Here is a 22,566-nt window from a genome sequence, read left to right as displayed (position 1 = left end):
GAAGGCATTTCATAAATTATTGTAGTGAATTCTCCTGGAAATAATCTTTGTAACATCAATACAAATAGGAACTCAAGAAGATTATTACTTTATATTAGCTGGCTGCATGTTATTGCTGTCTTAACAGAAATCACAGCTCAAGCCTAAGATTTTGTTGATATCTGCCCAGCAAGTTGAAGGTACAAGTACACATGTCCCCTCTAGCTTTTGTTTATCAATCAGGTAAAATAAGCAGTGAAGACACATCACAGGTTTCAGTATACACTAGCAAGCAGAATATGTTCGTGATGTCCAGAGGTTATCCTTAGAAGGCTTGGGCTCCCACACACCTACAGTGTGCATACTGGTCCCTTGTCTGAAATGAACCCTATGCTTGTCTTTATTGCTATCATGATCCATATGGCTATATTTCCTATGTTGCACTTGCATCTTCTTTAAGTTACAAAATGTTTACACAGCAAGGAAAAGAGAAATTATCTTTGTAGTGGCTAGCAGAATGACTTTTATCCCTCATTAGAGAAAATAAATTAACTACAACAGTTCCTATTCTGTGTTTAAATTCCAACTAAAGTTTGGATCCCATACTCTTGCAAAAATTTATTCTGCTCCCAAACTCTGAGGTAACCCAACTTGCCWATTTGAACCTCAGCCCCCATAATCYAATTGCAAATTCCTAATGACAGTCAGCTGCAAAAAATTTACTCAATTTTTAAAAAATCACAAACTTTTTATTCTTCACTTAAGCATCATTCACTACACCAATAAAAGCTACCAGTCTCAAATTATATCTAGAGATTTTAATGTTATGGTACTGAAGTCAGCACTGCCAACAGGACTGGACCCCAATATGCCAAATCCTCAACAGCATTATCAATAATCTCTAACTACCTACAAGCCTTAGATATGGGGGAGGATGGTCCAATATCATCCAGTACCAGCTACTTCAGGGGTGGAGATAAACACATTGAGAGTATGCAAAGTGACTTGATTTTGTAGCAGGAAATAGAATTCCTGAAGTATGATACCCACCAACCTTTAATTATAATTAGAGAAGAAGCACTTCTAACTCCATTCCCCATACGCTGTTTTCTTTCTCTCTGTTTATCCAGTTTAGATATATCTTTAGGAGACAGATCATAGGTCTGATTCTAAACTGTACTGCATCTCTGTTGTACTTTGATTATTTTCCTTTGCTTATATACTTCAAAGGAAACTAAGGTGTAGCGGGGAGAACACAGTAAATATGAATCAGTATTGTGTCTAGTAATTTAGTAATCCACTAGTCCAAACATTTAGACACTTACATAGAAACAGGCCAGAAAAAYTGAATGTGAGAACAGTATATAATTCAACACAATTGTTTTTTCTAAGCTTTCCCATGAATCACCTATACAATGCCAATTTCTATGCACTAATAAATAAACAAATCTTCACCTCCATAAAAAAATTGAAGTTCATTCTGTTTGTTGATTGGAAAAAAAATTTTCGATTCTTCCTCTAAAATTAAAAGTCACTTTTGGGGTAGGTGCGTAAAGAATGAACTTTATGAATTCACTCTGTTTACTGAGATCTTTCTGCTAGGTGAATATAGTTTCTGGGAATGAAAATGCATAATAAGAAGAAAATAGTGATCTCTCCTGAAATCAGATGTTTGGAGATATTTTCTTGGGGGAAAAGGACAAACCCACAAATAACAGATTATATAAAGGAAGCCTGTCCATTTATTTCAAAATTGGAGATTTTATAAAATAAAGTGGAACTATTCACTAGTAAATACTATTCGTATTACAGAGTAACAATTTCTAAAAACAATTTGTTTTCTATTATACCAACTATACACAAGTATACATTTCTTTCTCACAAAAATTAGCTTTGAGCAACAAGTGCAAACATTCAATTTATACCACTGATTGAGAGCATTCAGAAGAAATGTATTTGAAAGTACTCAAAAATAGACCTTCTTCAGTATGTCTGTGTCTTCTGATACCACTCAAATCCTCCCAGCATTTTTTCTCATTTAAATAACCATCATTCCTGACCACTTGCCAAAGAGAAGCATGTATTTTAAATAGTACATTCCTTACTTACAAATGATTTCTTCACCATAACAGTCCCTCATTAACTCTTTAGCAAACAAGCACTTTACAAATTAAATTTTAACTGGAGAACATTAACAAAAAGGATGAAACAGTTTCTTCAGCATTTACACAGAAGAATATGATATCATGAAGTGGTATGCCAACTAAAATAAGCTTTGCTCAAGAGAAAAGCAGAAGCTGAATTTATCTGGTTACAACAAATATAGAAATATTTGACTTGTATAAGTTATTCAATATTAAAAAATGATGATTTCATTATTCTTCTCAAAAAATGAGCGGCACATAATTTAAAAGTTACTCTACTTAAGGTCAGACCAGTCATTTCTAACTAAATACTAATGATTATTTGTTATTGTCTAGTAATAGCCATGGATCAGAACCCCAATGTATGAATTRTTGTTTGGGCACAGAGCGAATATATTCCATGAATCAGTGAGGTTTCAGGAATGCCCAGTGAAAGTAATGAAGCTACTTTGGGAATAAAATACTACGTGACCTGAACACAGCAGTGAAGGCCAGAACCTAGCCTTTCTTGGAATGTTATGTTTTAGTATTTCTCAGAGAGGTAAGGTTAATTATTTTATTGCCCCTTCTAACCTTATCATGAAGAAAGAAGTATACTAATCACCCAGGGGCCAATTTTATGTTCCAGACACATAAACTTAGACATTTCCCTCCTGGTGAGAAAATGTCACAGTTCTCATTTTCCATTATCAGCAGTAGCAGCTGCCTGGAAGGGAGTCATCAAAAATGCCACTGAGGCAGAAGAAAGTTTTCCATGTCTCACATTCAGAGAAAGAAATAAATACTTTGATGTTCTACAGTTTCAGTTATGATAACCCCAAAACAGACATGGCACTTGAGAATAAAAGGGTTAAATGACAGTTCTACCTCTTTTAATCCTCAGTTAAAGGAGATCATCAGCCCTCTGTGGGCTAGAGTTGTGTGTCTAGAGATGGACAGGGGAAGGAAGCTATCCCCTTCAGAATATGTCTTTTTCATATCATTTGAAGGTGTGTATAAATCCCATCCTCTTGCCTAAATAGCTTCAGCAATTTTGTGCTTTTGGGGGAAAAAAAAAAACAAGCTCTAGTGCAATTCCTGTTTCTATGCAAAACTGGAACATGAAAAACTGTAAGCAGGGCAGTTTTAAATTAGCTTTATCAGTTGTTATGCAGAGGGGAAGAATTTGATGTTATTTACCTGACAATAACTGCACAACATGGAAATACAAAAACTTGGAGGGAGGTCCTCCATTCACCTTCACTGTTTATTAGCCCAATTAAAAACAAAATGGGCAACTTATTGTCAGGGTAAGAGCTTTCAACTGTAAAGGTTTGGGAACTTTCACAGACATATTCCAACCAGTAATCTTACCATTGAATTCCAACCATTCATTCCCCCCTCTGTTGCTCTCTTAATGAAAAATGGAAGTACATATTAATTTGCTGGAAAGAATAAGGGCTTGATCCTACAGAATTTATGCAAGCAAATCCTATTCATAGAAAGGGATTAACTAAAGTCATTGGCACTGTTTGTATAGGTTGTAATTGTTGGGATCCAGCTCTATGGCAATACATAGGCTACTTCCTGGCCTATGTGTTTAAAGCTGATTTAAATCACCTCAGGACCAGATACTGTGGTGTGTGCTTAGCACACAGATGGGTCACATTGACTTCCACAGAAGTCAAGGAATTGAACACATCACTGGATGCATTCAAGTCTGTGCTTGGCAAGAAGGGACTCCAAGTACTTAAAGCTAGCATAAGTCATAATGCACTATTATCTTTTAACTATTACCTCGCTAGATGGCTGAGTATGAGAGCATTTACATTGGTTCAATACATCTTCTAAAGCTCTGATCCTGCAGGGATCAGTGCAGAAAACCCTAACATCTGCACAGCACCCCAGTAAACTCAATGGGACACTACTTGGATAAAGAAATCACAGTCACACTGAGCTAGAATAGACAGACAGTCATGAAAAGATGTAGAGGATTTAAATGTGTTTAGATATCAAATATCAACATGTAGAAATTTCAGCCTTAGGAAGTGAATTTAAGGGGAAAAAATAGCTTAATCACTCAGTATGTTTTGCAACTTTAGCTGAAAGTTAACATCACAAAATGATATATTGCTATGCAAGAATCACACAATTGTACTTGATCATTTCCCATATTTTTCTAGTCTACTGTTCATCAAGAAATCTCCTATTTCCAGTTTCCAAATGGATGATGCAACTGATGAATAGCTTAATGTTTATACTCATTATTCATAATTAATAAATAGGCATATCACATACATAGAATTTTACAGGTACTTTTAAAATGGTTTTACAGTTCTATTAAATATATAGATAAAATAATCACTGCTATATAAAAAAATCTCTTTTAAAACAGCTGAACTCTGAAGCTTTGCATAAAATTCTGTAGATGCATTCATTACAGTCTAGAAACTCAATAAAAATACATTTTAGAGCTCAATCCATCAAAAATATTCATGGCATTGAAAAGTGATTGTCATTTTTTACTGTAATCTGTACTTGCCCTATCCTCGTCCTGATCATTTTCTGCAATTTGGCAAAGGCTACGTTCATTTCCAGTTTACGYGACTGTTGAACTCAGTTCTTCAACTCTGCAGCATCTGCCCCGTAAATGTTTAGGGGTTTTCTATCTTTAATAGTATTTCTTTTCTTGCACTTTCTATAAAATTTCAAAAAAACACTTTGCAGTTAAATTACAGTACTAGAATAACATTGAACCATACTATTATAGTCCTCTCAGAGTCTTTAATGGTGCTGCTGTGAATATCAAACACCTTTTATCTAGTGATCCTCAAGCACTTCCCAACACTTACACTTCACAATACTCTGCTATCCGTAAGTTTGCTTAACAAGAACTGGTTTTAGAAAAGGACTTAACAGATCAGTACCCTTATATATGTGAATTCTGCTGCTAAATCAAATATCAAATGAGGTGAGTTACAGCTTAGCACTTTTCAGAAAGTGAGGCCTTTTATTCAGAAAAACCTCCCTTATTCAGACAGGGCACAGACCTGGTGGAAGATGGATACATGAGTATTCAAACTGACCACCAGCCTTTAAAACCTCAGATACCTGAAGACAGTCCTCTAACAAGCAAGTTAAAAACAAGAGGTTTTGCCACAGTGAACGTTTCACAATCTGGCTTTTAGACTCCAAGCTAAGAATAGGACACAAAGTCCAATAACAGTGTTTTCCAACAAGCAATGTTTTCAGAATAGGGCATTTGGAATGAGGGATAGGGACTTGCACTGTGGAAGAACCACTCATTCGAATAGATGCAGGCTTACAACTCAAAGTGCACATCTTGTTAAGTGGGGGGAGCTGCTGCTTATGCAGGTGTCATTCGTGCAGTTCCAGGTAATGGCAGAACTCCTAAGGAGTACAGTATCTTTTCATCCACAGCTGACTACACCAGTATAATCACTCTTACTGCTTTACTCTGGATTCTCTTACCCATGGCATGGCTGAGTAAGGTAGACTGGTTCTGTTATAGCAAAAAAACAATGAATCAAGCAAAAAAAAAACACCCCAAGTATAGAAAGCTGCTAAATGCCAAGTATAATGGACTTATCTAGAATTATTTTCATCTATTTTGCACAGAAGAAACAATCTCCATCTCTTCATGGGATAGACCTGAAAACACACTTCAGTCTAAACATTGGGTGAGATAATCAAGGCAATTGCTGCATGCTGTTTGACATTTAAACTGCTCATTCCACTGCTTCAATCACTGTTCATCAGTGGGAGGGAAGAAGGAAAAGCCTGGGTTTCCTCTTTGTTGGAAGAAAATATTGCATAATGAAATTGCTGGCATCAATGCATTCCCATTCACTTTTTTACTCTTTATGGACATCAGTTGTTTGTTTAGATGAGACACCCAAAGACCTCCTCATTATGATTAATATTCTTACGAGAAAGGAAAGAAGACAGAAGGGAGGTTCTTTTACTTGATTTAACTTTGATAGCTTTAATGTTTTATGAAGAGACTGTAATCCAATTCCAGATAATTTCTCTTGAAGACTAAGAGAATTGCAAAGACCAGAGAATAGGACACAAAGGCTCAGAAAAAGTTGTCAAAAACCAATGGAGCCTATGAAGAGTGGCACATAATGAAGAGCTATTAACACTTTGCCATTGCTACYTGCTACTACTAAAGAGCTGCCATGCTTCAGCATAGTATTCACTGGATTTCAGGATGAAGCTATAARGATTCTGTATTAAGTTCTGTTCTTTGGGAGAAAAAGCACTAACACTAATGCTTCAAGGATCTATTTTAGCCAAAACATTCCTTTTATGAAGCACATTGAAGTCAAACTTACGAATTTTCAAGAGGAAGCAGCAGCATGACATAGTTTCATAAAGCATACTATGAAACTCAAAATGTGCTGATGACAAATAGTGACTTCACTAAAAGTTGCATGGACAAAAGTTATTGCTATCGAATTGAATTTGAAGATTTCTCTTTCCTCCTCTGGCTAAAACTCTAAATATAATATCCTAAAGTAATCACTGATCTGAATAAAAATTAAAAGATGCCTAAGTGGCACAACTGTGTCTATGGACAAGCCACAGAAGTTTCTTCAGTTGTACTAGAGAGTAAATACAGGCTGTCAGCATTTTTCTGTATCAAGTTTTACATCTGTCATTTCTTCCTCTATTGTTTTGGGCACCTAAAGGATATTTCTAATCCTCTTACTATGACTTGTGCTTCAACATTGCCACAACAAATTAGGTTGCCTATTACTTTTCATATCTTCAAAAGAAAGAAATCTTCATATGATCTGACAAGGGAAAGATGCAAAGAAAAAGGAAGCAGATGCAGTCTCAGAAGTGGGGAGGTACCTTTGTAAAAAAAAAAAAAAAAAAAGAACAGCATCTGTTCCTGATAAAATTATTAAGATTTTGAACACCTTTTCAAAGATGGCCACCATCAGTAACATACAAAAAATATATTTCTTCAGGTATTCTCTACAGAAGAGTCTGGATTAAGAATTCCCCTATGATCTTAGAAGCAGCTAGAATGTATGTTCTTCACACTTCACACCAATTTGTTACTGCAAATTAAACATGACAGGTGCAGGACAACAATGAATTCAAGTCCTTAAAAAACAAACTCTCCTCCCCAAATAAAACCCAACCTGATTTTGTTACTCCACTGGATTGCCATTAGAATTATATTAAATATCCTAGGTTAAGCAAATTCTGTACCTCCATCTCTATCAAAAAAATCCATGAAAAATGTGAAAGAGCATTCTAAGACCTGCCCTTTCAGGTGGGCCAGATTCATAAGCAAGTCAAAAACCACCCATCTTCCACAGCTGTAGGGCCCTATACCAGTAAATGAAGCCAGAAGAATCATTTTTGAAGACTGGAGCTCTGAACTATTCATATTTCTACTGACAATTATCCATTTTTATTTAGCATATTATAAAGCAAGGCACAAATGTACAAAATAGCATCTACTAAATCAGTTTTTTTTAATATATATTTACACAATTGTCATAATACAAAATGTGCTTAGACACAGTCATAGCACAACAGTAGAGGAAATGAGGAGAGCCTGATAATAACCACAAATACCAGGTCCTACATTTATAGTTGTGCTTCACCTGAAGGAACATATTCATATGCAGGTACACAAAACAATCAGACCACTATCTTTTATTTTCCACACACCTCACAGAGATCAAGGTATGTTGTTGACAAGCTGTGGAAGAAGTAAAAGGCAGTAGACCAGCACCCAGAGGAAAACAATGAAGTAGAACAGCTCTCGGTGTTCGACACTCAGAGTCTGCTGAGTCGGTGCTGGAGTCCTGCTTGCTTCCAAGTCCTTCTTCTTCCTGAAAAGAGACAGGACAGAATTTGGTAAGAGGCAGCCAAAACAAAACAAAACAAAACAAACCCAAACCACTGTTAACATGGACTGTAAAGACCAGAAGGCAAACTAAAAGACAGCAGTTTAATGAACCCTTTCAATCCAATCAGTTGGAGACCAAGCAAGACAATGAAGTGCACAATGGGCTTTTGCAATGTGTCTCCTTACGAACCAACATACACAGCTCTTACTCCACTGAARACTCTGGACAAATTCTCAGGTATTTAACTATATGACATTATAGTAAATTCTTCTGATATAAGCCAATTCCCATCAGTCAAAAAGATAGCCTTTTACTTTCAGAACTATAAACATAGCTGTGGACAACACTTATATTACACTTCTATAATTTTTCTTCTACACTGTTTGAGTATCTGACTTGACAGTAGAGAAAGATTAGACTTGCAGAGGGAAGGCATTCTCTTACTTTCCCCCAAATCAGCTACTTTTATAGCTTCTCATGTCAGACATCCAAAATGTTAAACAGAAAAAGCCCTAGACTTCCAGAAACAAACTAGCAGTTGGGTTTTCAAGGACAACGCCAAAATTCCAACTGCAGTTCATAAAGGCAAAGCCCTATGGACTCTGTCAGTATTACTGAGCACTCACAAAGATAAGGAGAGGGCTTATTTTAAATGGTGCAAGATAGTACACTCATTTTACAATGCCATATGCATCACCTTCTGGGATTTTATTTACCTTTGGAGAAAATTGGCCTGTTTTAGCGAGTCCTTTTTCTGGCTTAGGGCATCCTGCTCGCTCAAATCTTATACTGAATATATCACTGAGTATTAGACAAAACTTGCTCAATATCAGCAGTCTGCAAACAGGCATAACTGTGACAGCTATTCATATTCTTTTTAACAGAAGCATAAGTGAGACTAGGACACTGGGCCCTGATAATATTTTGTGTGTTTTCTGCAATTAGCTGCACCGCCATTTTAACAAGAAGTTCTAGGAAGTACTACTTCACATCAACTGAGAGGGAAAAAGTAAAGCAATGCTGGCTTCTTACATAGATACATAAGACCTACTTCAGAAGGGATACATGCTTTGGGTTCAGCACCATCACAGCTCTAAGTTTAATATATGGTAAAATGCAAAGTGCTTTATCTGAGTTGGAGGCACCCTAAGTTCAAGCTGACCACACACAGAAATTATGGAAGCTCATGGGTGCTCTAACAGAACTACGCTGAAATATCATCTACCCCTAGCACTGACCATGCCATACATTGTCTCAGCAATCTTGCAGACCTGGAAACAGTCTTGGCCAGCACTGCCAGAGGGCCTCATATTTGAACTCCTCCCACTCCTTTCTTGGTCTGAAATGTCCATGTGGGGAAAATGCTTAAAATTTTACTTAGGCAGCTCGAGCCAGAAAAAGGCTGTTTAGCTAAGGTGAGATCTAGCAACAAACAAGCTTTGTATCTCACACCTATGAGAAATATAGGCTTCAAGCTAGTACACAAGATTTCCATTCCAGTCTCCACCATTATAGTTAATTTTCATTTCGCTTTTGTAGCACTGTTAGAAGTACCTAGAAGTTACGGATTCCTTGMAAAAGCATTTGTCTGCATAAAAATCACTCACCTGATGATTATGAGCTTTTCATCCATATTTGTCGTCTTCTGCTCATTTTCACCAGAGGTTTCCTTAAACAAATCAACAAACACACAAACATAAGGGAAYACACAGGAATATATTTTATAAAAAGATGAAATTCAGTGTCTCACAAAGACCACTGTGCATGCATTCTATGCAGAGTATGTCTAAAGTTTGCTCAAATTAAATGAAAGTGGTGCTTCTAAATTTATTTCCCACCCGCACATCCACCACGTCAGTCTGATACACAAAAAAGAAAAAAAAAGCGTCGTGAAAAAACAGGATTTTGGTGCTTTCAACTGCTTTTATTCATTTGAATAAAACTCTCCTCATTCATATATATTTCTAGTAGCACTGATAGCATTACAAGACTAAAGCACCTGTGTGAAATCTCAATTTCATTAAACATCAGTGACAAAATTTCTTTAAACTCTAAGGTTAGAATTTAATTTTGTGCTGGGAAGAGACATACTCTTATCCTTGCTCAGTGTGGCCTGACTGCTGTTGCTGCCTCTTCCCTCAAAATTAAAAAAGAATGCATTCAGATGTCAGTTGTATAGCATGCGCTCAAGAAACCAGTATGAATTACATCTGCCATTAAGGATGCAGTTTCACATTACAACTGAACTACTTTAATGGTTAGCTGTTGCTGCTGAAATAGTATAATACACTACTGCTACTACAAAAGAGAGGTAAAGAGCCCAGTTCTGATTAGTAAAAAGTGCATTTCAAGAGAAACTTAGCATTTTGGCAGGGCTGTGACAAGGATGCCTACACACATACAGAAAATGCACAAACTAAAAGAAACTGGAGCAGCAAATAAAGGCAGCTTCAAAGAAGTGAAAAATTGCAGCTATATAATTATGACAAAATAAGCCTAAAAATTACAATAGATTTCATCGTAGTATTAGTTACTCCTTTGTAGGTTTGTTCAAGGTTCAGTAAAGTTCCTATATACATATATTTGACTATACTATATATTTGGGATAGTTACATATGTTTGGAATAATTCAATAAAGCTTTTAAGCTATTCCTGGTTTTGGCACTAAAATTATTAGAAGTTGTAGAGCTATTGTGTTATCACAGAGCTTATACAGAGAGCAATTATTTTTATATAGAGAGCTTATATACACAGTATTTGAATTTTTGGAGTTAAAGGGAAATAGTGAAATAGTGAGAAAAAGATAAATTTCCATATTCTTACCTTCTCAGAAGTATTAGGAAACCTTTTTCGGAGATAAATGCTGGAATCACTGTAACTAGTTCTGAAATGCATGTAAAAGCACAGTCTTTAAATWAATAAATATAAGTTTTGCTTTGATTTCAAAGAGAGCCACTGCAATTGTTTATGTTAGTTTTAGGTTATGCAAAACCACAAGTAGGCATTCTTGCATGCATTAGAATATGGATTTGAATTAATCAGCAACATTATAAACAGTAGTTTTGAGAAAATCTGACCCATAACATAAAAATCCAAATGCCCAAATTTGAATCTTTTCTGAAAAACAGTATTCAATAGGGTTTTTGCACCTTTGGCATCATTTACATTTAAGTGAGACCATATCCCAACTTACCAATTTGATGGTTGACCATTTAAAAAATATTGAAAGGCATTCCATGTCAAAGAAAGCTTGAAGAAGGAGATTACAGGTTTTTGTAAGCAGATTCTTTCAAATTTATTAGAGTGGTTCACTTACAAGCACTGACAAATTACAGTTCATGTCCCACTCAAACACATTGCCTAAGGACTAAATTAGAAGGTAAGAGGGAACAGAAGTGAAAGAGTAAAATGAGCTGAGTGTCTCATTCACTTTTTCACAGATAGAAAAAAGGCCAAGAAATATCAATTAAATAAAGTAGTTCAATGGACTCATAGTCCATGGACTTCATAATCAATTATTTCATCTACATCACAAAAACTCTTTCTTGGAAAAACAGTTAGAACACAGCTGTGTTCAAAATGCTCTGGGATTCCAGTTGGTTTTGTGTGTTTTGACAAACCAAAAAACATCACAGCAAGGTCAAATCAAGTCCACTGGCACTGAATTGCTCGACATGTTTGAGAGCAACACAGGAAGAAGCCAGTGAGTCCAAATACACTACTCCCAAAAGAAAGCTACAAGAAATATCCAAAGGTCAGGGCACGCTTTTTACGACTAGACTCTCATATCAAGGTTAGGTGTATTTAAGACTGAGCTAATGGGAAATACCTGGTAAATTCCTGACAATCAGCAATTTCTTCCAGTTTATCTAGTGATAGAGTAGTAGCCCCAACTTTCGAAATCCGTAAGTCTTTGATCACATTTTTTCTTTTTTCCTTCCTTTTACTACTTTTTTCTGGTGTCTTCACAGCTTTTGATAAATCATCTAGATGGTCTACTTCAGCCTGTTTAAATTAAGAAACATTTTCCATTAGACAACAAAACTGATTCCCCACCCCTTGCAGTATCTTAGTGGCATAGTCTATTCAACTGGTAAATTGCACATAGTACAACATTGAAGGTCTCATTAAGCAGGATAAAAAGCAAATGAAAAGCCAAACAGTGCTTCCAGCAAAAAAAAAATCATTTCTTGAAAATTATTCTCAAGTGGACACTTATTCCTGAAAAACACTATCTAAAGTTACTAAGCTGGAAAACATTTAAGACAAAATTCAAAATCAGTGTCTGCAAGAATAGCTACAATAGCACATTGCCTAAATCCAATACACAGAATAGTTACCAAATTTCCCCCCTTCTCCTCCTCCTCCTCCTCCTCCTCCAGTGTAGACAAACCTTAGCTTTACCTACCTGACCTTTCCTACTCAGATTGGTTTAAAGTTTTCATAGGCAAACTTACTCAGATTCAGACAGAAATTGTCTTTATCTGTATCCTTTCTATATCAACAATATTACTTACTGTTCATCTCATTACAGAGCACTATTAAAAATACCCTCTGTAATAATCTTTTAGGCTTATGGATTATGCAGAAGCCTCAAACTGTTTTTAAAACAGCAGTAAAATTCACATTTCTGCAGTATTTTTTGGGCTTATGCTCTGTAGGCTGAATCTTTTAATAATGTCAGATCTCCTCAGGTATCTGTGATCCCATTCCTTCCAATAGAGGGCTGTGGCAAATAGTGTTGTGGGACAAGAAACCAAATATATGTTACATAATTTCTCTAATGAGCTTATACAGCAAATGAAAAGCATTGAATTCAGGTGCTAACTGCCCATATATACACAAGAAATGCTACCATTAAGAAAAGAAAGTACCTCAGGATGTTGGGAAATAGTGGAATCTTGAGGGCTGGTGGCTTTTTTGCCATCTTTTTCAATTTCTTTCTCTTTTCCTATTAGTAAAGCCACTTCCTTTTCATAGGAAGAATTCATGTGATTGTTAGCATCCATTTTTTCCTCCTCTAGGTTCTCAGTACTCATTTCTGATGGAGAGACACCTAGCTTATTTCCTAAATCCGCCTCTGGAGGATCTTCCTTGTAGTTCTGCACTGGGATCCCCTTCTCATGTAAAACATCTGTTACTGATTCAGAATAAGATTTGTCATTTCCAATATCATAATCTTCAAGATGAGGCTCAACATAAGCATCCAAAACTGCTGATATGGGGACATTATAATGTGGATAATAAAATAGATCATGGGGTATTACAGATACTTTTGAAGAACTGGGTAACACTTCAGCTGAAGACTCAACTTCATCACAGCTATCCAGGTCCTCTGGATTTTTAGGTACATCTGAGGGAGAGTCATCAGCTGTTTCATGCAGTGTAGATAGGTCTTGGCTTTTGAGATTAGAGTTATTCAATAAACAATGGTTAGTTTCTGTTGCCTCAAAGACAGGTGATTGCTTTGTATGTTCATTTTCTGGAATTTTCAGTATGTCCTCATTTAGAAGATGAAGAGCATATTTATGCATATCTTCTTGTTTTGAGGTATCTTCTGGTAAAAAACTTGAAGCCTGGGGTTTGGTCTCTTCTACTTTATTTATGGATTCATCTGTAAGAATACCTGAAGTCCAAGATGACGGACTCAGAGAAGAAGTATTGGCTGATAGGCTCTTAGTTTCATTGTCATATTCAGTAGAGGTCTCTCTAGTTAGTTCTTCAGAGTAATCTTCAAAAGAGTCTACAGAATTTTTCTGATCTGTCAGAACAGCTGGAGAAAGGTCATTATTCTGTTTCAGTGGATCATCATATATGCCCCCTTCACTTGGGATCAATTTATCACTAAGAACTTCCCAAGAGGAAAYGGATTCAAAACTGACAGATCCTGAAATTTTCAGAGAGGTAGGCCTCTTAGGCTCCTCTTCAAAGGTTTCCTGTGAATCACCTAATGCTTTGCCATKACATTTTTCAGGAACAGTTTCTGACTGGATTCTCTCTGGGGTATCATGAATATGAACCTTTGGAGGAGCAGGATGACTCCTTTCATGGTTAACAGTATACATATTGTCTTCACTTTCACTTAAAATCAAGATTTTGCTCTCCTGTTCTGAAGGTGTGTCTTTGATGTGGACATATGTAGACTCAATTGGAAACTCCTTGTCAGGATCTGTAAAGTCTTCCTGTAAGTGATGACACACCATTAAAACACAAATCATACTTTTTACATTTTACATACATTTTACACTTCCTAAATGCTACAGAAAGAATAATTAACTGGCCCATCACCCCATTACCTTGTGAATAACCAATTAATGACTCACTTATCTTGAAAGTAGGGAAACCAATTTGGCAAGTCAAGTGAGTTGAACAAAGCTCAACATCAAGAAGCCACTTGTACAAGATGATTAGAATGCAGACAAGCCTACTCCTCAGCAGTCAATGTATTAATCTCTCCCTGCTGCACCTACAGAGACAACTGACTTGGCTTTTTTGACACAATCCCAAACCCTGGGAATAAAATAAATCTAACAAGTCCAATAAATCTACTGTGAAACATACTAATCTACTGGTTCGATTATTCAATTCCAATATGACTATTATTATATACAGACATATAAATACACACACACTATACACACACACACACACACACATATGTAGGCTTTTTCTTTGTCCACTAAAATGCCCACAAGTCTTAATGCCAATAAATCTTAATGCTCACCCAAAATAATAATCTTAAATAGATTATTACAATAATTTTAATTCCCATGACTCTAATAATGACCACCGATTTTATCAGCTAGAAAACGTATACCAACTGGAACCTTCAGTCAACAAATGAGATGAAATAACTTTAATGTATGAACCATGATGTATATGCATGTACTCAAGCACAAAAGATTACCCAGCTACTCAATGGACACTGAGTCCCCTGGGAACCCTTTCAAACCAAAAAAGATTATGTTGAACTAGGTTTATAAGTACAATCAGCATCCAAAATGTTTTTTCAAATTATGTAGATCTCTTCCCCAGTCCTGATATTTCACATTTTTCCTCCAGTTTTCTGTCTCCTATCTTTTAATTTCTCAGTAAGTTTATCTTCTGTATCTCCAAAAGGCCTTTACCAGTCCCTGTTGAGGCCTACTCCTCAAAAGGGACTCCTTATTTTTGATAAAGTCCACATTAAAGTTCTCACCCTTTAAGCTGCAATTTACTTCTTATAATGAGTGTGTTTGATTGCTGTACAGACAAGATTCAACCTCTGATATCTTGTGCCTGACACAATATCTGCTAAATTCAGATTGATTGTGGCCCTCAAACTTGAGAAGATAGAAGTCAAAAAAATTCAAAGCCCAACAAATCACCATAGATGAAGGGATAAACTTCAGCCTTACTCTGAGGTTAATATGCCAAAGCAATAAAGTCTTACTTAACCTCTGAAAAGTAGTAGAGTCTTATGTAACCTCTGAAAATTATGACTGGACATAAATTTTTAAATGCATAGTTCTACCTACAGCAGTTTAGCAATCCCCAATGAATGCCCATTTGACTGGATCTGACAAAAATGTGAAAAATTAAAACAGAATATGTAGTTTATTTTAAATAGCTTAGAAAGAAAACCTAGAAGATGAACACAACAATATCTGACTTTAATAAGTACACCAAAGCCAATGAAAAAAATGACACAACCTAAGAGTAAACACGTACCCCTTCCAGCTCTGGGAAGTGTTCCAGAAATTGCGCCACATACGTCACAATTGATTGTTCATCAGGTGATTCCACCATTATATCTATGGAAATAGTCACAAAGTACTTAGCCCACAGTGCTTTAAAACAGGCTTCCAGAGGGACAGACCTTCAGACATTTGTCCTGCCTTCATGATTAGAGAATTAACAGCTACAGACACGCATCTTTTTCTGACAAGACCAGAAAGGTGGAATCCTTTTCACTACTGATGGCATTCTAAAGAGTTCTCTCCATCTCATTCACACCACTTTTTTTCCCACTTCCAAATGCATACTGAACTTCAATCAGRGTCACTTTTCATCCACCTGGATACTTCCATTTACAGCATATATATGTTGCTGTCACTGGACAGTGATCTTGAGGACAGCACAGAGATTTATTTTTAGCGGGAYGGCCCATTCTTCTAACAGGTGATCCATGAAAGCACAAATAACCAAACTGTGCTTTCAGTTATAAAAATCAAGGCCCAACACCATAACAGAGTGCAGGAAAAAACACTGCAAGAAGCAGCTCCATTTATATATATATTTATAAGCACATGTATAGTATATATGCTTATATTTATGTATATTTCTATATTTGCACATATATGCATGTTGTAAAGGAATAACTGGGACATGCAAATACATTTGAATAGGTATCTACCCATTTTCCTTGGTATGGCAGTCATACATTTCATCCTGGAGTGATATTTAGTCTTTGTAGACTGTAGGCATTATGCAATGGTGGTAAGGCACTAAGACACCTCTCAGCACATCAGGATGCCAGTTAATGCCTGCTAGTGATGCAGATATCACATAGCATCTACTTATTAACCAGGACCAGTGTGTATAGCTAAAACTAAGGTAAGATCTCTGCCCCAAGTAGCTTACAAACATGACTAGAGGCACAGGACTACAGGCCAGTGACCCATTCATTTTTCTCTTTCTTATCGATCAGCACAACACACTGATCACATCAGCAACCTAATCACTGGGAGCTTTTTGGTAGGTATAACAATGCAATATTCATGAATTCATTATAATTTGAACACTACCCAACAAAGCTGATGTAAGTGTTTTACCTTCTGGCTCTAGGAGCCTAGGAACACCAAGCTTATTTTGCGCTATGCTGAAAGCATCCTCCAGGTTTTCCCGAGCTGATTTCTCCAGTGCTTGCTTCATGTCTACTAATGTAGAATCTATTGCTTTTATGACAGCTAAGAAAGCGAGGCCACTCCTCCAGCTGCTGGCAAAGTCCTGAACTGCAACACCATATCTAAATGGAATTACATACAGTTTACATGAGAGTTGTGCTATAAAATACAAAGTACAGGCACTCATCATTTTCAAAGATTCCTGAAAGATACAGGTAATGTTGTTGAGTTACACCAGTCACATTTGAGATCTTTTTGGATATGGAAAAGCACAAAATACTTTCATAAAACACAAGGATTCACAAACTGAATCAGTATGGCTAACAACAGACATAAACCTGCTTGTAGGAAGTAGTTAGTAAAAACAAAGCTCTCAAGTACTCAGCAACCACATTTAACATTTGCAAAACCAAATGTCTGTCTGATTCCCGATTCTGTGGTGCTCCAGCATTTTAATGCAATATCTTGGGAAGACTGCCAACACTTAAGTATTTAAAAACATAAGCATAAATAATTCACATCTCTGTGTACTTGGCCTTCTATAGCAGAAAATGGTGCTCTGCAAATGCAAATGGGGCCAGTATATGTATAAACCACAAGTGTGTTAGGTGCCCAAAGCTTTGGAGGAAAAAATGATGACCACACTTGCAATGAAATACAGCCCCAGAATAGAAAATTCCATATAGGTCATTGGATAAAAGGATTATGATCAAGTTATGTTTTTAATACAGCAGTTGCAAAATCAGTTTTTCTCCTATTATTTATTTTCAATTTGCACCATTAGACTAGACTGAAAAAGTCTATGGCCTTTACTGCTCTGGTCCTCACTTTCCTCGTGCCACCTTCCCACTAATGATATTATCAGCTTTATTTTGGGACTAAGATTGTGCTTCCTCTGCAGTCTGCTTTGGCAGCAATTAGCTGCAGATCTCAGTGGGACAAGTTTATCTGCATAACGAGCACCTCAGCTTCACTGGAGACAACCAAAGGATGATGTGGCCCACAGGACTAAGTATTTAAGAAGTAAATTTGCATCCTCAACACTATACACAGAGTATTTGTGTTCACAAGCAAATTTGAGCATATAAATCTGTCAACAGACAAAAATACCAAATATCCAGCTATCCAACTTGTGTAAGTTTGGCCCAAGCTCTTTAAAAGCCTCTGGAAGTCATTCCTTCACATAATAGGTAAAATACAGGCAAAGCATTTACACATGCACTATAGGACATCTTATGTTAAAGTTTTTTAACCTGACAATAACTCTGCCTTGTACTCTAACACAAAAGGCTTTGGCTAAAGGATTGTGTTCTTTATTAGAGAAGAGATGGACATATTTGTCAAAGGAATGTTCCCAAAACGTAATACATTCACAAGAAGCAATCAAAGATTCAATTCCTTCCCTTCTCAAATTTGAGGAAACAGGAATTGTAATATGAACTTTGTCCTTCAAAGCACTCTAGAGCGCACAGAGCAGCTCTCTTGGCTCTGCTGCTGAACTTAGAAGGCATTCTTAAAGTCTTCCAATATTTTTTGTTTTCAGTTCAACCCTTACTTAGGCCTACCCTCTAAGTAGCACAAAATACCTAATAGATTGCAGAAAAGTCAGGGGTAGGGGTAAGAGGAGCAGAGAGCAAATCTGTTTTAGAGAGTGCCAAGCACATTAGTGCAAGTTAACATTTAACACTCAAATCATGAATCCAGCAACGTACACAGCTTGAAGGTCAGATGGTCTCTTTAGACGCACGTGCATAGTTATATACCCAGTTGCAGTTTGCGCCTGCAAACTTCAAATGTAAAAGAAAAAACAAAAAACAAACAAAAAATAACACCCCCCCCCCAGTTCACGGTAATATACACATTAGCCAGGAGAGAGAGAAGACTTTCGGCTTCAAAAGGACAGCTGGTAAAGTACAATTTTCTATGACAGTTCACTAACTTACTTTCTGGTTTTCCTCTGAACCCAGGTTAAAAGGGCTCTGATGGCTTTTCGCTGATCTTTCACTGTAACAGACATGTTTCTCTCTACATTTGGAGTGCTTGGGTGAGACGTGTCCGACTCCGGCCCGCTGGGCCCGGACGACAGGCTGGAAGAGGACGAGTTCCTGTTGAGGTTGCCTGTGAGTTCTTTAATCTGCAATAAAAGATGAAACATGCAGCACGCCAATTTAACACAGGGCCAATAGAGAACTGAATGTTTGTTTTCAGGCAGCCTAGCATACTTTTAAGATAACAGGCCATAAATGAACTTTAAGAGGTAATTATAGGACTGTTCACTGTAACTTTCAACTTCTATTGCACAGACCTAAGAGCCAGGAGCAGCAGCAGCCCAGCTGGCCACCCCAGGAGACATAAAAGGGCAAGATTATCAGATAAAACTGAACTGAACAAATTCATATTAAACAAACAAACAAAAAAAACCATGTTCCTGAAAGAAAAGTGAATTTAACCAAAATCACTCTTTCTCTTCAACAAAATTCATTGAGTGAAACATTTTTAGTCAAGAAACTGTGACCTGCAACAGCACTCCTATCCTTGGTCAGCATTGATATTTGATCCAACTTATTGACTATGCTGCTTTTAGGTCCCTCATGCCCTTTGCTGCCACCTCTCCTCGTGAGTCCTTCTGGCCAAATGGGTGCTGTGCAGCACTGGGTAATTTGAAGTGCTCAGCCACAGACAGATACAGTTCAGCTTGCAGATAGAGATTGTTTTTCAAACCTATAGCCAGTTTAGAGTCGAGTCCAAGAGAATAAAAGAGCACTAGAGCCTCACATTATTTTACAACAGTTGCACAACGCCTTCATCTCTCCCTGTTCATTAGTATTGGGTATTGTCTAGAAGGTCCTTTTCAAAACACACGTAAATTTGGGAGCAGTTTTAATCTGACTAAGACTGGGGCTAAGTAAGATTTCAGATTTAATTCAGTTTTATCAGTTCCAAAACTTCAGGCCCTTTAAGATCTTTTATTTGACCCTCTAGATCAGTGGTGAATTTCTGCCACGCTGAGTAAGTCTCAAGAGATCAGTGATGCTAAATGAAATTGCCCACCATATTGGACCAAATCCAGAAAAGGTTACTGAAAACAAACTGTGACCTGGAACCAAATGCAAGAATTTGGTTCAGATCCAGGGAATCTCAAATGGAATGTTGAGAAGGCACAGGAAAAAAGGAAAAGGAGCAATTTGAAGCTCTAATTCTGGTCAAAGTAAAACAACTAGAGGCTAAATGGTCTCTTATTTACACCAAAATAATTCCAATAAACTAAAATGAAAGCAGCTGCAGGTATAAAATTAGTGTAGATTAGGAGGAAATACTCAGGTTTAGCGAGCTGAAAGGTGTTCTTTAGGGTTAAAAATCAACTTTAAAAAGCAGTATTCAGCCAGAATAGTTTAATACTATGAAGATAAATCACTTTTGATTAAAGTATTCAAGTTTATTACCTGAAAAAACAAGATTATATTCCATATTAGTCCAAGTACCAGAGAGGAATTTCCATCTGCTATTTCTGCTGCATCAATGCTAACAAGTTTTACCTGTAGAAGAGAGAGAGATAATTCAAAGAAACAGTGTAAATGCATAAAATTCACTGGCTTGTACTGAGACTGTAGAATGTGTCCAGAACACTTCTGCCACAGACCAATCAGTCCAAAAGCTTGTGTTAATGGTAATTTGCCCTGGTCACAGCCCATTCTGCTCATTGAACTCTAATCTTAAGCCTTTAGCATGATCTGTGGAACAGGAGTGACCCCCTTTCTGCATCCTCAAGAGCAGAAATGCATTTCCTCCAAACATGGAACAAGATGGTGCCCCCTCCAGTACATCCTATTCTTAAAATGTAGAGGGCAGAGATATGCCTCCTGTCTTCATCTAGCCTAAGGTATTGGAATGTTGCAAAATTTGGACAGGTTGGACAGAATACAGATAAACTCTGGGGAAGAGGACATGACTTGAAGTCACTTCTTATAAAAATTAAAATCCTAATAAGATCTGCCTAGTTCTGTTTCATTACGTATCTCCTTTCTCCTTGCTTATCTCCTTGCTTATCTCACTTTACACAGCTTGTCACAGAGCTCTGACGAGATCAGTTAGCAAAGGATAGGTTTGCCTAATCCAAGCAGATTCTAGAGTTTCCCACATTGAGCTTTCTTTCACATGATAACACCAGAATGTTATTCACTTAGACAACACAGACTTGTTTTTGGCAAAGGTCATGGTAGAGGGAGGAAGCAAGGAAGTTGTCAATACTGCAAATGACACCCAGACTGAGTTAAAGCCTAGTATACAGCCTATCTATCACTTAGAAATTCTGTACATGATGAATCACTTAGCAGTGCTTTACCCTGCTGCCCCAATTCCACACAAGTGCATATTGACAGGTTCCACCCACTGCGGTTTAATATCTAACTCTGAAGCTCTTGGAAGCCAAGGCATTTTGCCAACACTTCATTGCCACCCTTCACTAACTGGTTTGGTCAAACTGGAAAARAAAAAAAAAAAAGAAAGAGCAAAATAACCTTTTATCTAGTGGTTTGCAGAACAATTTTCAGTCTTAGCAAGAAGACACCTCTAGCTGTTGTACTTCAAGGTTCAGCTTTTCTTACTAGTTCCAAAATATTTGGCTGGGGAAACCTTTAAGACCGACTGCATTTTAATAGCAGTTGAGCAAATGACACTTAACATTATGCTGTTCTCAATGTCAACTCAGTTCTTTCACTGCTGCTTACATTTGTCAGTACATCCCAGTAGAGATAGCCTATAAAATACTGGCTGCTTACTCTTAAGAAACCAAAAAACTTATTAAAAAGTAGTTGTTTTAGCACTACCAATTAAAAGGCTGACTGTGTCCAAGGAGACCTCCTCCTGCCTGGCCCATGTGTGGCGAGTTTCCAGATTGTGACCTGGCGAGGTCCTGGCAACCACACAGGCTCGTAAAACCCAAGAGCAGCTGCTCTACAGTGTATTGATCAACAGAGAGGAAAAAGCTCATCTGCCAGTGTGTCTTAACTGGATTTGGGTGGAAAGCATCAACTGGGAAACTGTTAAGAAATTTGAGAGCTTATAAATTATTTCTCAATAATTCTAGCTGGATATGCACAGCTATGCTTTTAGGGGCAGATCAGTCCCCACTTGTGGATTTTCCAAAGGCAACTACTCTTTAAAAAGACTATTTGTTTTAAAAGCTGTCATTTTCTTTTTATGTATGACATAAAAACACACACACACAACAGAAGTTTTTGTTATCTTTTGTTATCTATCTGATATTATTTGTTACTCCTGTCTACAGAGCAGAGGTCACAAGATGATTCTTTTACAGGTAAACATAAAGGAGTACTATCATTTAAAAGGACATGCCCTAACTCCACATTAATTTGGCCTGTCCCAGGCCTATGGCTTCTTGGTGTACTGCCATTGGAAGATATTGGTGGCAATGCTGACTGAATGACAAGGCATTTTCTGATGTTCTTGTTTCCTGAGCCAAAATTTAGTGCACATGGAACTCATGCACTTATTTTTTAAATCTACAGAGCTTTAGCCAAGTCTCTGTCCAACCACTCCATATTTAGAAGGATATTTCTTCCTACAAGTCAAAGCAGTCACTAATATTCATATGAGAGCAGAATAAATAGTCAGAAATTAATCTTAAAGAGAAGGTTCCCAAGCAGGAAATTAGCAGCAACA

At 37.0% G+C, this 22,566-nt stretch overlaps 1 protein-coding gene across 1 annotated transcript in view; it reads right to left on the bottom strand.

The window, feature by feature from the left end:
- Positions 1–7,820: 7,820 nt before the first annotated feature.
- Positions 7,821–22,566, bottom strand: part of CLMN (calmin) — a 28,567-nt gene continuing 13,821 nt past the window's right edge. Inside the window, exons 7-15 of the mRNA XM_026079451.1 lie at positions 20,328–20,420; positions 18,828–19,018; positions 16,813–17,006; positions 15,710–15,792; positions 12,874–14,181; positions 11,829–12,004; positions 10,823–10,883; positions 9,607–9,668; positions 7,821–7,981 (exon numbers count right to left, since the gene is read on the bottom strand). Of these exons, the coding sequence (XP_025935236.1) occupies positions 7,828–7,981; positions 9,607–9,668; positions 10,823–10,883; positions 11,829–12,004; positions 12,874–14,181; positions 15,710–15,792; positions 16,813–17,006; positions 18,828–19,018; positions 20,328–20,420 (2,322 nt within the window). The 3' untranslated portion in view covers positions 7,821–7,827. The remainder of the gene's footprint in view (positions 7,982–9,606; positions 9,669–10,822; positions 10,884–11,828; positions 12,005–12,873; positions 14,182–15,709; positions 15,793–16,812; positions 17,007–18,827; positions 19,019–20,327; positions 20,421–22,566) is intronic.

Source organism: Apteryx rowi, unplaced genomic scaffold, assembly GCF_003343035.1.
Source record: "Apteryx rowi isolate R43461 unplaced genomic scaffold, aptRow1 scaffold_5, whole genome shotgun sequence".
Lineage (NCBI taxonomy): Eukaryota > Metazoa > Chordata > Aves > Apterygiformes > Apterygidae > Apteryx > Apteryx rowi.
Note: the sequence above shows the minus strand (reverse complement) of the source record. Positions and strands in the feature narration are given on the sequence as shown.